The sequence below is a fragment of the Astyanax mexicanus genome, chromosome 2 (assembly GCF_023375975.1).
Source record: "Astyanax mexicanus isolate ESR-SI-001 chromosome 2, AstMex3_surface, whole genome shotgun sequence".
Classification (NCBI taxonomy): Eukaryota; Metazoa; Chordata; class Actinopteri; order Characiformes; family Acestrorhamphidae; genus Astyanax; species Astyanax mexicanus.
The window spans coordinates 64,741,727-64,758,482 of record NC_064409.1 but is presented as its reverse complement, the minus strand read 5'-3'; the positions used below and the strand labels follow the sequence as shown (position 1 = coordinate 64,758,482).

General features: G+C 38.2%; 1 protein-coding gene across 4 annotated transcripts in view; it reads left to right on the top strand.

Moving 5' to 3' along the window:
- abca1b (ATP-binding cassette, sub-family A (ABC1), member 1B) overlaps positions 1-16,756 on the top strand; it is a 47,207-nt gene that overhangs the window by 28,388 nt on the left and 2,063 nt on the right. For 2 of the 4 annotated variants that reach the window (XM_022672102.2, XM_022672103.2), the window contains 30 exons: positions 631-949; positions 1,048-1,222; positions 1,905-2,036; positions 2,311-2,450; positions 2,548-2,685; positions 3,861-4,081; positions 4,172-4,247; positions 5,144-5,346; positions 5,470-5,521; positions 6,476-6,595; positions 6,723-6,871; positions 7,205-7,329; positions 8,057-8,155; positions 8,274-8,558; positions 8,688-8,826; positions 8,938-9,018; positions 9,777-9,946; positions 10,106-10,283; positions 10,401-10,516; positions 10,626-10,770; positions 11,430-11,553; positions 12,032-12,161; positions 12,279-12,399; positions 12,521-12,583; positions 12,692-12,798; positions 13,177-13,318; positions 13,974-14,108; positions 14,823-14,926; positions 16,102-16,194; positions 16,369-16,612. In XM_022672102.2, the coding sequence (XP_022527823.2) occupies positions 631-949; positions 1,048-1,222; positions 1,905-2,036; positions 2,311-2,450; positions 2,548-2,685; positions 3,861-4,081; positions 4,172-4,247; positions 5,144-5,346; positions 5,470-5,521; positions 6,476-6,595; positions 6,723-6,871; positions 7,205-7,329; positions 8,057-8,155; positions 8,274-8,558; positions 8,688-8,826; positions 8,938-9,018; positions 9,777-9,946; positions 10,106-10,283; positions 10,401-10,516; positions 10,626-10,770; positions 11,430-11,553; positions 12,032-12,161; positions 12,279-12,399; positions 12,521-12,583; positions 12,692-12,798; positions 13,177-13,318; positions 13,974-14,108; positions 14,823-14,926; positions 16,102-16,194; positions 16,369-16,612 (4,326 nt within the window). Of the gene's footprint in view, positions 1-630; positions 950-1,047; positions 1,223-1,904; positions 2,037-2,310; positions 2,451-2,547; positions 2,686-3,860; positions 4,082-4,171; positions 4,248-5,107; positions 5,347-5,469; positions 5,522-6,475; positions 6,596-6,722; positions 6,872-7,204; positions 7,330-8,056; positions 8,156-8,273; positions 8,559-8,687; positions 8,827-8,937; positions 9,019-9,776; positions 9,947-10,105; positions 10,284-10,400; positions 10,517-10,625; positions 10,771-11,429; positions 11,554-12,031; positions 12,162-12,278; positions 12,400-12,520; positions 12,584-12,691; positions 12,799-13,176; positions 13,319-13,973; positions 14,109-14,822; positions 14,927-16,101; positions 16,195-16,368; positions 16,613-16,756 lie in introns of all 4 variants that reach the window. The other 2 variants (XM_022672099.2, XM_022672101.2) reach the window with 1 other exon arrangement.

Genomic DNA, 16,756 nt, shown 5'->3' with positions numbered 1-16,756 from the left:
CTGTGTTTCTTTAACCTGTTATGACCTACATATACAGCTCTGGAAAAAAATAATAGGTACAATTCTGTGATTTTACCAAATTAAAAACCTCTGGAACATAATCAAGAGTAAGATGGATGATCACAAGCCATCAAACCAAGCTGAACTGCTTGATTTTTTGCACCAGGAGTGGCATAAAGTTATCCAAAAGCAGTGTGTAAGACTGGTGGAGGAGAACATGCCAAGATGCACGAAAACTGTGATTAAAAACCAGGGTTATTTTTACCAAATATTGATTCTGTTCAAGGAAGTTCAAAGAATAAATCAACAATGTTCATTTTACTCAAACATAGACCTATAAATAGCAAAATCAGAGAAACCAATTTAAGAACTGAAGTGTTCTCTTGTGTTTTCCAGAGCTGTATACTTTAACAGGGGAATTGGAAGTCTCTTTGGTGTGGTTTTCACTAAAAAAATAGACTTCTTACACACAAATACTCAAGACTAAATATGATATATTTAGCCAGGAACCAATATTATAAAATACATCTATATATTTGTAAAATAGATAATAACCATGACAATGTGTCTGGATGTGCAATGCTGAATCCTTTATCTCATATCGTTGCCTCTTTTCTTGTTTATGTGCAGAGCCTGCTGTCCCCAGTGGCGTTTGGGTTTGGGTGTGAGTACTTTGCTCTGTTTGAGGAGCAGGGAGTGGGCATCCAGTGGAAAAACCTCTTCTCCAGCCCAATGGAGAAAGATGACTACAGCCTCACCACCTCCATTATCATAATGTACGTTGACGCCTTCATCTATGGTGTAATGACATGGTACATAGAGGCTGTGTTCCCTGGTCAGTATGGCATCCCCAGACCATGGTACTTCCCATTTACCAAGTCTTACTGGTTCGGAGAAGGAGACCAAAGGCCGACACCAATTCTGAAAGGAAGAAAAGCAAATTCAGGAGGTAAGAGCATTACACTTACTCGAAACATTGATGACACACAGCAAAAAATGATGTTTCTCTAGACACTACTTCATAATGTGTTATTTATCTGTTTATAGCTGTGTGCATTGAGGAAGAGCCTACTCACCTTGATATGGGAGTATACATCGAGAACCTAGTTAAGGTTTACCGCCATGGCAAAAAGCTGGCTGTGGATGACTTAACGCTGGGATTCTACGAGGGCCAGATTACCTCCTTCCTGGGTCACAATGGAGCAGGGAAAACTACCACCATGTAAGCAGCTGATAAATAAGTGTTTTTTTTTATAATGGTTTAAACATTTTTTACAATTTTTTACTAATATGTGGATGATCACTGAAGTTGTTTCTTAATTTTAAGCTGGAGCTAAAATGCTAAACAATATAACCTATTTTTAAAAAATGCAGTTTTTAACCGTAGTTAATTACTTCTGGCTCTAAAGTGTACAGCTACTTTTTAATTTTATTATCCTTTTATTCTGAAAAAACAGGCATTTCATACAGAATTAACATATTGTGATGCAAAAATATGATATGGATCTTTTGTAACTGCACTTTAATATTTTTTTTTTACAGAAGCAAAGTAAACTACTGCTAGTATTGGTCGCACATATTTTATCGCATTTTTACAAGGTTACTACTATGATTTAAATGAACAGTTAATTACTATAAATGTATTATAGTGTTTTACTGTAAAATGTGAAGTTTGCTGAAAAATTGGCAGCTGTGGTCTTCAGTAGTTTACTGTATTTTTACAAGGTTAAATTAAGTGTCATATTCAATTAAAACCTCTGGTTAACGCCCAGGGTGTTAAGTGATTGCTCTGTTCACATACTATGAAACCCTGGAGGGGTGTGTTTATATTTTGCAGTAATATCATACAAAAATGTGTTACCAATAATTGATTCTTACAAATGATGTTCATTCAATGTTTTCAGGTCCATCCTGACTGGTCTGTTTCCACCAACCTCCGGCACAGCATACATCATGGGAAAAGACATCCGCTCAGAGCTGAGTGCCATCCGGCAGAGTTTGGGAGTGTGCCCTCAGCACAATGTCCTCTTCAGCATGTAAGTGTTCTCCATATCCCAGACCTACATTTTGCACAGGCTACATTAGATCACACCTGAAAGCCGCATTTTGACTAGTAAAGTGCTTCTGTAAGTGCTTTCACGTATTGATGTGCAGCATATTCCTCAAAAAAGGAAGTGATTCAGAAACCTCTTGAGCTCTTGCCAGTAATGTTCTTCACTTCACAGTGTTTGACCTTTTCTGTAAGTTCAGGGATTGGTGGGTTTGTTTTGACTGAAACACTGGTCTCATGGTGTTGTTGTGTCTGTTTAGGCTGACAGTGGAGGAGCATGTGTGGTTCTATGCACGTCTCAAAGGACTTTCTGAAGAAGAGGTGAAGGCTGAGATCGACCAGATTTTGTATGATACTGGACTTCCACATAAACGCAAGTCCAGGACATGTGAGCTCTCTGGTGAGTGGAATGGACCTTTGAGAAGATCAGTGAATAAGCTTTGACAGATTTGGCATTGGCCTATATATTGAATATTAATTATGTTTGCCTTGTGTAGGTGGCATGCAGAGGAAGCTCTCAGTGGCTCTTGCTTTTGTCGGAGGATCAAAGGTCGTCATTCTGGATGAACCGACTGCTGGTGTGGACCCATACGCTCGCAGAGGCATCTGGGACCTCCTGCTGAAGTACCGCACAGGTAATGATTAATGGTTCCCCTTTACAATTTAAGTCTATAATATGAATATGTATAGTAATAAATATATATTATTCATATGTTAACTTTAAACTGAAATGAGAGCACACAGAAAGGTTCTTACAGTTTAGGTACTAAAAAGATAATGCACTAGCTGTGGCGTTCAACCTGTGTGCTACAGTCCCTAGTGGGTCACAGTGGTATTAATAGGGTCTTCTTTTTAAAGTTTTGTTAAGTAAAATACTGATAATATACACTTCCAGTCAAAGGTTTGGACACACCTTCTAATTAAAGCTTTTTATTATTTTATTTTGTTTCCTACATTGTAAATAAATACTGAAGTCAGACTGTGAAGGAACACATAATGAATCCTGTAGTAACTTAAAAGTGCTAAACAAACCAAAACACTCTGTAAAGTGTTTTGGCTCTTGTCCTGTGCAAAAGAGGTATCACTTGGGCTTCCTTTCTTGGGGTGTTTCTGATGAGAGCCAGTTTTATCATAACATTTTTGATGGTCTTTGCGACTGCACTTGAGGATATTTTTCTTTGAGATTTTTCAGATTGACAGACCTTCATTTCTTAAAGTATTTTTTCTTTACTTAGTTGAGTAGTTCTTGTCATAGTATGGATTAAAACATTACACAAATAGGACTATTCATTGTATACTAAGTCTACCTCATCATAAATTTACAACTGATGTTCTCGAACACATTAATAGGCAAAAAATTTAAGTAATTAATCCTTGAAAATTTCAGCACAGCTGTTAACTGAAAGTCATTCAATGTGACTCTACCTCATAAAGCTGACTGAGAAAATCCAGCCAAATCCAACCATTACAATACTGAAGAAAGTCTGGTACTGTGTATCTAAATATTCCTGGCAGTGTAAATTAAAATGTTCATTTATTACACTAGTCACGTGGACCACAAAGCTAATTGGAGGGTTAGAAATCTAGTTATGTTAATATTGGTGTGAGGCTGAGTCAAAATTTTTACACATCAAGTGTAACTAGTTAAAATCTGCGTCTTATGTTACAAAGTTCCTGAGGCGATTTATGCTTATCAATCAATTTGTTTAGATTTTAAATGATCAATTACATTTTTATGTTGGTCACACAATGATTCAGGTTGGGAACCGCTGCTCTAAACTAAACATCAATACTCTGGGTCTTCCTGTAGGTCGCACTATCATTCTTTCCACTCATCACATGGATGAAGCAGACATCTTGGGTGACCGCATTGCCATCATCTCTCATGGAAAGCTGTGCTGTGTGGGCTCCTCTCTCTTCCTGAAGACCCATCTGGGAACTGGATACTACCTCACTTTGGTTAAGAAAGAACCGGAAGCTTCTCTCAGCTCCTGCAGGAACTCCAGCAGCACTGTGTCTTACGTCAAGAAGGTGAGATGCGGCTCTTGTTGACACAGAATGAATGGTATGAAGGTGATTTTTTTTTAAAAGAAATGTCATGGTTTGAATGGTCTGTTTCAGGATGATGAAGCCTCTGAGAGCAGTTCAGATGCTGGACTGGGCAGCGATCATGAGAGTGATGCTGCTACAGCTATTGGTAAGCTTTTGACTTTTTTTTTTTTTACCTGAGCATAGGTTTTATAGATGCATGCATTTTTTTATTTTCACTGTCATATCAAAACCTTTTACTTCTACAGTGTTATCTTTTTAGGGGAAAGAAAGACATTCTCAGGTTTAATGTACAGCATGTTAATGCTTCGAGATTGTAAACTATTACATGAGGACCATTTTAATCATGAGATGTTTCTAGATTTTCTAGAAGGTGTAAAACAAAAACAAGAAAATTTGAGTTACTAGGTGTTGATGTGACAGTGGTATGAGTGAATCACTTTCAAGTTTTCTTTTTACACTGACATGCCAAAAGTCATGGGACAAAATGTTAATCGGTTATGACGTGTTCGAGTGTGTCCTGTTTCTCGGTGCCAGATGGATGGGACATTCCATTTCCAAAATTTAACCTTCATCAATCATAGTACGATATGTATACCAGGAATACACCTTGGAAAGCATTACCACCCGCAGTGGACAGCGCAGTGAGTGGTATTGATCATGACTGAAATGACCATGGCCATGCACACAAGCAACAAAGCAACAGACAAGAAATTAGATTAAGAAACCACATCCACATTCAGTGCAGGAATGCATGAACTCCATGTCAGTGCAGCGTTCTTCAGCTTCTATGGAGTGTGGCAAAAATCATGGCACACAAAAATAAATAATAAAGTCCTGTCCCATGATATGTGGCATGTCAATGTATTAGTCTTAGCTAAGTTTTAATGTATTGGCAAGAGAAAACATAACAACTAACAACTAACCTCTAACACATTCTACATTCTCAACCCTGGTTTTAACCTCACTACTAACCCTCTGTGTACCTGGTTCTGAATGTACCTGCAGGCTCTTCATGGACTGACTCACCTATTGTTCCTGCAGACATCTCTCTAATCTCAGGTCTGATCATTAAGCATGTCCCCAACGCACGCATGGTGGAGGACTTGGGCCATGAAATCACCTACATCCTCCCCTACGAATCCGCCAAAGACGGAGCCTTTGTTGAACTCTTTCACGATATGGATGATCACCTTGCTGATTTAGGCATCTCTAGCTATGGAGTTTCTGACACCACTCTTGAAGAGGTACAACACCATTTATATTAATATTTATATTTATATTATTTTAATCACCTAGTAATTTGCAAATGGCAAAATCTTTATCCTTTCTCTTTGCATTGCCTTGATGTTTTTTTGTGCTGTCTTCAGATATTCCTAAAAGTGGCAGAGGACAGTGGGGTTGATACTGAAATATTGTCAGGTAAGACTTCTTCCATCAGCGCTTTTTACTTAACCCTTGTGTGGTGTTCATATTTTTGTTACTCGTTTACTTTGTAACTTGTATTTAATTCAGCAAAATTAAGCAATTTTACATTAAAATGCTTTACACACACTTGCTTCACCTAAATTGCAAGCAATATAAACAGCTTACATGGTTAATATTTGCCCTTTACCTTTCTTATGTTACATTTCTTTTAAAAAGTGCTACTCTTTTTTTATTAGTTTTTTAATAAAATGTAAAAGAAAATGAATTAAACTCAAGATATGAGTAGAACATTTGTTTAGTTTCAAATTTACAAATGAAGCAATGTTTATTAGCCCTCGGCCAAACATACTGTATGTAATATAAATGTGAGTGTGTGTGTGGGGGGGGGGGGGGGGGATGTGTACAGTGTGTGTTTATCGAAAATGTGTTTTGATATATGTTTTTCACAAAAAATTAGCCAATGCCAATGAGTTTGAGTTCGAAAAAATATTTTTTTTGTATCATTTGATGAAAAATGAAAACGGATCCCACAGACCCGAACACCACACAAGGGTTAAACACTTTACTTTGCTGGTCTCTTGTTGATGCCTTGTGGATCCTCAACTGCAGTTCAACTAAACCTCAATTAAATGCAAATGAATTCTTAGTTAATTTTTAATTATTCTTAGATGTCAGTTTTGGGGTAATGTTAGGGTTAGGCTTAGGTTTTAGGGTTGATTAAAGCCTTGGGTAAAGGTTAACATAAACATTAAGAATCTTGTACATTTAGCTAAAGGTTCTCTTGCATTTAATAGATATTCTGTATAAAGTAAGTTGAATGAAAGGTGAATGTTCGGGGAGCATCTATAAGGCATCTATAATAGACTATCCAACTAAAGTGTTACCACAATTTTAGATAATTAAGAGAAATGAGAATATCTTGTCTAATGCACATTTTCTTCTGCACAGATGGTACCTTCCCTATACGCCGGCGCAGACGACATGCTTTCGGAGCTGATCACCAGAGCTGCCTTAAACCATTGACTGAAGATGACCGATATGATGGCAATGAATCAGAAGTTGATCCAGGTAAAGCTTTAACCAGTGAACTCATTTCTTTACACTGACTGAAAGAAATAAACTATTATTTATTATTGTAAGTATGTTTTATAAACAGATCTATTCATTAGTCTTCTGTTATTTTTTTACTCTCCAGAGTCCAGAGAGACAGATTACTTGAGTGGTTTGGATGGTAAAGGCTCATACCAGATTCAGGGCTGGAGTCTGAAGAGACAGCAGTTCCTGGCCTTGCTGTGGAAGAGGTTCCTGTATGCCCGTCGTTCTAGGAAAGGCTTTTTTGCACAGGTATGAATAAAGTGTTCTCTCAGTTCTTACATAAATGAACAACTCAATTAAACCATCCCACTGATCACAGCCTTGATTCTTAAATTGAACAATATTGAATAATGAACAAGTACATTTGTTTCTGGTTATTTTATCATGAGTCATAGTTTAACCCTCTGGGCCCACAAACACACCAGAGTATGAAATTCTATATTTGTCAATGCTATATTATTACAGATAATAATAGAAACATTGAGATGGCTGGTAGGTTTGTGGACTCCAGAGAGTTAAGTGTTAACTACACTGCAGTCTTATGACAACTTTGGAGTGTCTAATTTTGTTTTTGTTTTGCAGATTGTTCTTCCTGCTGTATTTGTGTGCATTGCTCTGGTCTTCAGTCTTATTGTTCCCCCATTCGGAAAATACCCCAGCCTTGCCCTTCAGCCTTGGATGTATGAGGATCAGGTCACTTTTATTAGGTATGTAAACCTATTTTATAACCTTATGCTACACCTGTAATTATGTGACAGAACTTTAACGCAGTCATTTCATAATATCTGTCATACAGCTCTAGAAAAAAATAAGATACCACTTCAGTTTCTGAATCAGTTTTTCACAAAAATCTGATTTTGCTATTTATAGGTATAAGTTTGAATAAAATGGAGATTGTTGTTTTATTCTATAAACTACAGACAACATTTCTCCAAAATTCCAAGTATAAATATTGTCAATTAGAGCATTTATTTGCAGAAAATGAGAAATGGCTGAAATAACTCTTAATAAAAATAAAATTAAATAAAAATTATGCAGAGCTTTCAGACCTCAAATAATGCAAAGAAAACAAGTTCATATTTATAAAGTTTTAAGAGTTCAGAAATTGGTGGAATAAATCTAGTTTTTATGCAGTTTTTATGCATCTTGATATGTTCTCCTCCACCAGTCTTACATACTGCTTTTGGATAACGTTAAGCAAAAATTCAAGCAGTTCAGCTTGCTTTGATGGTTGTGATCATCCATCTTCCTCCTAATTATATTCCAGAGGTTTTCAATTTGGTAAAATAAAAAAAAACTCATAATTTTTAAGCGGTGTCTTATTTTTTTCCAGAGCTGTATATGGCTTATATGACTAAATGTCTTTTAATATTTTTTTATTTAAATGTTTTTCCAAAGAATTTTCAAATCCTTTTTGCTTGCTTTTCCCAACAGCAATGATGCACCTGAAGATGCCAGCACACAAAGATTACTTGCTGCTCTAATGGAAGGCCCTGGCTTTGGAACACGCTGCATGGAAGGAGAGCCAATTCCGTAAGTAAATTAATGACAGTAAGCAAACCAAATGAAGTAAAACAAATGAAATCTAATGTATTTATACTTTTAGCAGAGATTATTATTCTAAGCTTCCTTTGTGTGAAAATGTTTGCAGAGATGCTCCGTGCACTATAGGCGATGATGACTGGTCCATACCTGAGGTTCCAGAAAGTGTGCTGGAAGTGTTAATGTCGCAAAACTGGACCATGGACAATCCCTCGCCAGCGTGCGAGTGCAGCAGTGACGGCAAGAAAAAGATGCTCCCAGAATGCCCTGCCAGTGCTGGAGGACTGCCACCTCCACAGATTAAGATCAGCGAGAGGGACACCCTCCAAAATCTGACTGGAAGAAACATCTCTGATTACCTTGTGAAGACATACGCTCAGATCATTGGCAAAAGGTATTATTATTTGGTTATTGCAGCACATAAACCAAACATAGCTGAACACAACTAAGTGTGATAGATTATTTGACTTATTATTGACAATTCATTTAATTTCATAATTTTCTATTTTGCTTTTTTTTTCAGTTTGAAGAACAAGGTCTGGGTGAACGAGTTCAGATATGGAGGTTTCTCACTGGGTGCTAGAAGTACTCAGGTTCTTCCACCTGCTGAGGAGATTGATGATGCCATTGCTCGAGTGAGGGTAATCTTTAACTTAGAAAAGGTGAGCTAATGATTATTATTATTACATAAATATCATTTCCACAAAAATCAAGTTCCCAACATTGAGGACAATGGCAAATTATGGATAATGTTTTTTACTTTGTGTGTCTAGAACTCTGGGACAGCAGCTGATCGCTTCTTAAAGAGTCTTTCTGCTTTCATCAATGGCCTGGACACCAAAAATAATGTGAAGGTAAGTTGATGTTAGAATTAAGACAAGGCAACACCATGTTTAAATGTATCTTTATAGCACATTTTAATACAAAAGGTGTAATGGCTCCCCCTCCTGGCCGTAGCAGTATTGATTTGCCAGTGTTGTACCTGCCTGTCTGTTTCCTGATTCCAACCAATCTTTATGATAATGAATTTTGGATTATACTTCATTGGATTATACACACAGCCACTAAGTATGGTCACTAGGGGTGTAACGGTACTGAAAATTTCATGGTTCGGTTCACACTGCGGTATAAACCCCAAGGTTCGTGGAAAAAAGGTTTCGGTTGGTGGAAATAATAAAGAGGCTGGGCATTCTGTATAGCCTCACCTTTATTAATTTTATTTTATCCATGTTTTGTTTTACACTTCCCTGTATGTTTATACAAAATTACAGTAGGCTCCAAACTGGAAAAAACAGTGTGCTTTGAAAATACTTCAGTATTTTGGCTTGGGACATTAAAAAGCAGTGGGGATAAGTAATTGGGTAAAAATCCCTTTTTTATTAGTTCTGGTTATTGGGAGGTCTGGATAATTTAAAGCCTAATTTATACTTCTGTGTCAAACCTACGCTGTAGCCTACGCGTCTTCAGCAAGAGTGCTCTACGCAGCAGAGCGCGTTTATACTTCTATGTGCACGTGTCAGTGTTTCTGCGCCGCTCTGCAGTTTAAACTATAAAGCCCATTTATTAGTTAATAATGTACTTATGTTAATAATTAGAATTATGTTTTTTTCAGATCTGGTTCAATAACAAGGGCTGGCATAGTATCGGAGCTTTCCTCAATGTGATGAACAATGGTATCCTACGTGCCAATCTGCCCCCGGAAAAGGATCCAAGTAAATATGGCATAACAGCCTTCAACCACCCTTTGAACCTTACCAAAGAGCAGCTCTCCCAGGTTGCACTGTAAGTACAGTTTCACTACAGATTGATCATTTTATATGACTGTCAACTACTGTTGCTCTAATCACATTATTACATTGCTTTCTAATCATTCAGAACTAGGAACTCATAGTTTTATTACTTGTTTTCTCACTTTTTCTTTTATTATTTATATCGTTTCAGGGTCACCACTTCAGTGGACGTGCTGGTGTCCATCTGTGTGATTTTTGCCATGTCCTTCGTTCCTGCCAGCTTCGTAGTCTTCCTCATCCAAGAGCGTGTGAACAAAGCCAAGCACATGCAGTTCATCAGTGGTGTACAGCCGTTCCTGTACTGGCTGGCCAACTTCATCTGGGATATGGTATGTGACAGTTTTCTTGTATTTATTTAACGCATAAGTTTACACACATAATATTCCTTTACTGCCTTTTTTGCTTTTTTTTAAACATATGTTGAACACTATCTTTCTGTTTTACAGTGCAATTATGTTGTGCCAGCAACCCTGGTCATCCTCATCTTTGTGTGCTTCCAACAAAAAGCCTATGTCTCTGCAACCAACCTTCCTGTGCTGGCCCTGTTGTTGCTTTTGTATGGGTAAGTGGACCAAACTTAAGTTATTCTGAGGCAGCCATTCGTTATTTTACAATAAACGATTAGGTGCATATACAGTACGTTATATGGCTATTTTTTCCTTTCTTTCCAGGTGGTCCATCACTCCTCTGATGTACCCAGCCTCGTTCCTATTTGAAATCCCCAGCACTGCTTACGTCGTCCTCACCAGTGTCAACATCCTGATCGGCATAAATGGGAGCGTATCCACTTTTGTATTGGAGCTGTTTGGTAACAATGTAAGTACTCGTATCCAGTATAGTCTTCTTCCACCAACTGTGTAAAAGACATTTTTTTTTATTATTTCATTCAGTCATGGCAGTTGATAGAACAACAGGGAAACATCAAAATGTTTTTATTGATGTTTTTGAGGTTTTGTGGACGCTTATGCCATATATGACATCATTTAAGGCTTTTATAAATCAGGGTTAGTACGGTCATGAAAAACCTGGAAAAGTCATTGAATTTGCAATTTCCAGGCCTGGATAAGTCTTGGAAAAATAGAAATACCAAGAAGGTTTTGGAAAAGTCATGGAAATTTGGTCTACAAATCTTTGTGTTTCAGTTTATCGATAGAGAAAATCTATTTTGAGCTACAAATACATCCATCAGCTCAGAGTTAATTCAGTAATTTAGCATCTACACAATGGAACTCTAGGTCTATTATAATCAATTTTAATTATAGCTTTAGTTGATTTTTGGTCTTATTGTTCATCTGCACTGATATGTTCTTGAAAATTTGCCTTTAAGACATGAAAAAGCAATTGAAAAGTCATGAAAATTTCTTGGTTAAAAAGTGTATGAACCCTGAAAAATATATGTACATTGTTGATCTATCTAGAAACAAAATGTTCTGTTGCATGACAGTTTTTTGTCTTTCCTCTTGGTCCCTCTTCAGGAGATTGGTGGCATCAATGATATTTTGAAAAATGTGCTCCTGATCTTCCCTCACTTCTGTCTGGGCCGAGGTCTGATCGATATGGTGAAGAACCAGGCCATGGCTGATGCTCTGGAGCGATTCGGTAAGAATAAACTTACTGTACATGCTGAAAGTCTTAGGATAGCACAATAAGGGTTGTATCTTGTGAGTGAGGTTGAATGCTGACCAGCATACTCGTGGAAAGGCGATGTAAATTATCAAAGATTGAGTGAGACCTGATAGCTGGGGGCCAGATGGATGAGACATTACAATTTGGTGGTAATGATCGTGATCAGTGATCAGGTGTTTGGCTAAAATGCAAAAATCACATCCACATTCAATGCAGGACACCCCACACACATATCCTGAAGGTCAATTCAACATTTTGTAGCTTCCACAGGACATAGCAACTATACTAATGTCTGTCCCATTTAACTATTGCCAAATCAAATTTAATATTTAATTTATCAACTGATGTCAAGTTCTATCTCTCTTTACGCATGAAATATATGATGTTCACAGTAAATCGGTGTAATTTTGCTACACATATCTCAGACTGGTTCTTCTGCATTTATGTGCAGGTGAGAACCGCTTCCGTTCACCTTTTGAGTGGGACATGGTGGGTAAGAACCTCTTCGCCATGGCAGTAGAGGGAGTGGTCTTCTTCATCATCACTGTCCTCATCCAGTACCGCTTCTTCTTTAAACCCAAGTAAGAAGCTTTTTTATCTTCTTTCCACTGAAATTTTGTGGAAAGAAGATTGTGGTGCCAAACTGTTCATTGTTAAGGGGATTGTATAATTAACTCTGTTGTTATGTGACTTTTCAGGTCTCTGAGTGCAAAGTTGAGCCCCATTGGAGAGGAGGATGAGGATGTGGCCAGGGAGAGACAGAGGATTGTTAGTGGAGCGGGACAAGGAGATATCCTGGAACTCAGAGAGCTCACCAAGGTCTGAAATATTCTCTAAGCTTCTCTTATTATCCCTTTAAAGTCCTGCATTTGGTAAAAAACTAATTTTGCCCCGTTTTTTTTTTTTATAATTTCTTAATCATTATGTTAATGTGCTGCAGGTGTATAAGAGGAAACAGAAGCCTGCTGTTGATCGACTTTGCGTGGGCATTCCTCCAGGCGAGGTGAGGCCCTCACACATAACAGAAATACACTGTTCCTACTCTGCTAACACATCTAACATGGCTAAAATCAAACAAATCAAATCTTGTTCTCTGTCTTGCTCCATCCAGTGCTTTGGTCTGCTTGGTGTGAATGGAGCTGGAAAGACGACTACTTTCAAGATGCTGACAGGAGATACAGTAGTCACTAGTGGAGAAGCTTTCCTAGCTAGAAAGAGGTAAGCAAACCGATATATTTATCTAATCAATGTTATACATTTATAATTACAGTAGGTCCAATTTTGTGTTAGCATTTATAAAATAGCTAAATAAGTTTAATAATGTAAGTGTGTTTGGCTCTTTTTTTTTACACCTTTTGCACCAGCTGCTCTTTATATAGTTTTGACATTTCTTGATGAATAGACCAATATAATATTGTATAACGGTGCAGAATTACTGTGCAGAATGAAATCCAATTACATTAATGTACATTACAATCAATGCATAATCCCTCTCCTATAAAGTTTCCACTTTATAGGAGGTTTTCTTACAAACAGCGATTAAATCATGCTGTTAGCAAACTAATCACACATCAATCTTTCTGCATTTGTTTCCAGTATACTCAGGGAAATAGATCAGGTTCATCAGAACATGGGCTACTGCCCTCAGTTTGATGCCATCAATGACCTGCTGACGGGCAGAGAGCATCTGGAGTTCTACGCCATCCTGCGAGGGGTTCCTGAGAGAGAAGTGTGTGAGGTGAGTTTGAAAAGAGGAGCATGTAATGCTTTTTCATCTTTTTTGAGTTAAACTGATGTATTAATAATAAGATTAAAGCCCTACCGGGACGGGATCAGTTTCTCAGGGGAACGTCTGTGAACTGCCATTTTAAAAACAGGAGGACCAGTGAGTTTCTTGGCTTTCTCGGTCACGTAACATTGCGTTTAGTAGCTCCTCCATTTCCATTGGCTGTTGTGTTTACATAGATCTTCGAGGAAACGCATGCCCAAAGTGTAATTGTGTCAGTGTGTCAGTGAACAAATAGCTGTTTTATTAAAAGTGAGGTGATGAAACTTACAGATGTGCGTCCGGACAGGACTTAAATTACTGGAGGACGACAGAGTTCAGCGAAAAACAGTAGGTAATTCAGCCTGTAATTTTCTCAGAGGCTGTCTGAGAAAAACACATACCAATCTGGATGGGAAATAAAATCACAGAGGACCTCCATAAAAGAGGAAATTACCCCAGGACCCCCTGAGAAACTAATATCGTTTTTCTTCATTTTTTCTGTTAAAAAAGTTACTCAAGTGCTAATTCCTCCCCCTTGTGGACAACCTACAGCCTGCTAAACAGGAGGATAATGAAGATTAGCTGTGTACTGCAGGGACTGAGTGTGTGTATGTGTTTTTGACAGGTGGCTGAATGGGGCATTCGCAAACTGGGCCTGGTAAAATACTCTGACAAAGCAGCCGGAAGCTACAGTGGGGGCAACATGCGCAAACTCTCCACTGCCATGGCACTCATAGGGGGCCCACCAGTGGTGTTTCTGGTATGTACACGCACCCACAATAACACACGCTCACCCACACACACACATTTCCCCATTGCTTACACAATCAGCTCATGCTATTTCCTCACTCCAGGTGATCATGCGCTCTGGGAAGCACTTAACAACAAAAACAAGGCAGGCTTGATTCCTGTGACTGTTGTTTAGTTGTTCTATCCACGGGGATTCCAATACTGTTGTATAAAAGGAGTTCGTTTAGAAGAACCCAATGACCACAGTCACGATTCTCACAGTTCCTCATTGGTTTCTAGTTCTTTTCAGTATGAGGCCTAATTTGAAACCTGTTTAAACTCTGAAATAAGTGAACTTAATCCTCAGTGATGAATAGCATAGCAATGTATTTTTATAGTCCTCTGTAGATGATTTGTGGGTGATCCCATTTTTTCTTAATGTTAAATTCTTTTTTCTCACATTTTCTCCCTAATTTACAAGGCCAATTACCCAACCCACTTATTAGGACTTCCCCTATCGAAAGAAATGCCCAACAGTAGGGTTAAATTTCAGTGTGTCAAAAGGTAGTTTGCTGTCAGTTGGACTTTTTATGTATAAGCTATAGGGGCTAATCTAACACAAAATATAACAAATATGACCAATGTACAGCAATCTAGAGAGAAGCTAAAATCATTGCTTATTTGTATGTATGTTTTCTGATGATATTGTGGACTAACATGAGGATGTTGATGCTGTTTATTACAGGACGAGCCCACCACTGGCATGGACCCCAAGGCACGCCGTGCTCTGTGGAACTGTATTCACAGTGTCATCAAAGAGGGTCGCTCTGTGGTGCTCACTTCACACAGGTAAGAACTACTCATTAAGAAATGGTAAACTTGAGGGGTTCCACCAGCAGTGCCAAAATATGTAGATCAGAAAATTCATGCTGTAAATACTAGGAAGCGTACAGATGGAACTGAGAAATACAGTTATATGCCAAATACACTGCCTGGTCAAAAAAAAAGTCGCCACCTGAATTTAACTAAGTAAATGATCTGTGGTTTGCTGAAGTTGGATTTGTTTAGATTCACCAACAGTGTGTGCTGAAAGAATGAGGTCAGCTGACTACCTGAATATACTGAATATAGACCAGGTTATTCCATCAATAGATTTTTTCTTCCCTGATGACACGGTCATATTCCAAGATGACAGTGCCAGGATTCATGGGGCTGGAATTGTGAAAGAGTGGTTCAGGGAGCATGAGATCATCATTTTCACACATGGATTGTTCACCACAGAGTCCAGATCTAAACCCCATTGAGAATCTTTGGGATGTGCTGGAGAAGACTTTGTGCACAGTTAGACTCTGCCATCATCATTGTGATATTGCAGAAGCTTATTAAAACAATGCCACAGCGAATGTGTGCTGCAGTCAAAACTAAAGGCGATCAAATATTAGTGTGTGACTTTTTTTTTGTTGGTGGTGAATTTTTTTTGGCCAGACAGTGTATTATGGATACATATACTATATGTTAAAATGTTTGTAGGCACCTCTTCTAATAAATTTCTTCAGCTACATTAGGTTGTACACATTGCTGATGCTGATTCAGCTTGTCTAGTACCTGTAGATATGTATTGCCTATAGAATAGGACATTCTGAAGCAGATAAACCTAAAACCTTTGGCACTGTGAGCTGCAGAGAAGTGGAACTGTGTTCAATCAAATATTTTGGGATGAGATGGGAATGAAATGGATTGGTGAAATGGATTACTAACTCTTGCTCTTGTGGCTAAATGCAATCACAAATGTGCAGCAATCTATTAGAAACTCCTCCATGGACATTAGAGGCAGTTAATCCAACAATTAAACAGGATAAACTCTTTTAGAATACCGTACATTTGAGCAAGTGTCCCAATACTTTTGTCCAAATAGTGTACTTTAATTACATTGACCAGTAGAGGGCATAAATACCTTTCTTATCAATTCCCCAATGTTTATGTCTAACTTGTGTGTTAACCAGTACTGTACTGTAATTCCACAGCATGGAGGAGTGTGAAGCCCTGTGCACGAGGATGGCCATTATGGTGAACGGCAGATTCCGCTGTCTGGGCAGCGTCCAACACCTGAAAAACAGGTAAGGTTTCCTCACAGCTCTTAAACTGCATTCACAGTCAGTTGTATTGTATCTGTACATCTGCATCTCAGAGGTCATTGTTTTGTATAGTTTTTCTGTACTTATTTTTTTCTTCTCTAAACATATATTTCCCTCTCTAACACGGCTCTATTTCTGTATGTTTGTATTATGCAGATTTGGCGATGGATACACCATCATTCTAAGAGTAGCAGGCCCAGACCCAGACCTGCAGCCTGTGATGAAGTTTATCGAGAGTGAGCTGCCCGGCAGCACACTGAAGGAGAAGCACAGGAACATGCTGCAGTATCAGCTGCCCTCATCCGTCTCCTCCCTCGCTCACATCTTCAGCATCCTTGCCAAACACAAAGACTTCCTCAGAATAGAGGACTACTCCGTCTCCCAAACCACACTGGACCAGGTCAGAACCTTTACATCAAGTGAATTTAACCCCTTTTCCATTTTTTGTAATTGTTTGGGGAAATATTACTCAACCATGTGTATATTTTTGGAATGGCCTACATTTGAAATATACACCATCTCCAAATACTTAATATGGCTTTTG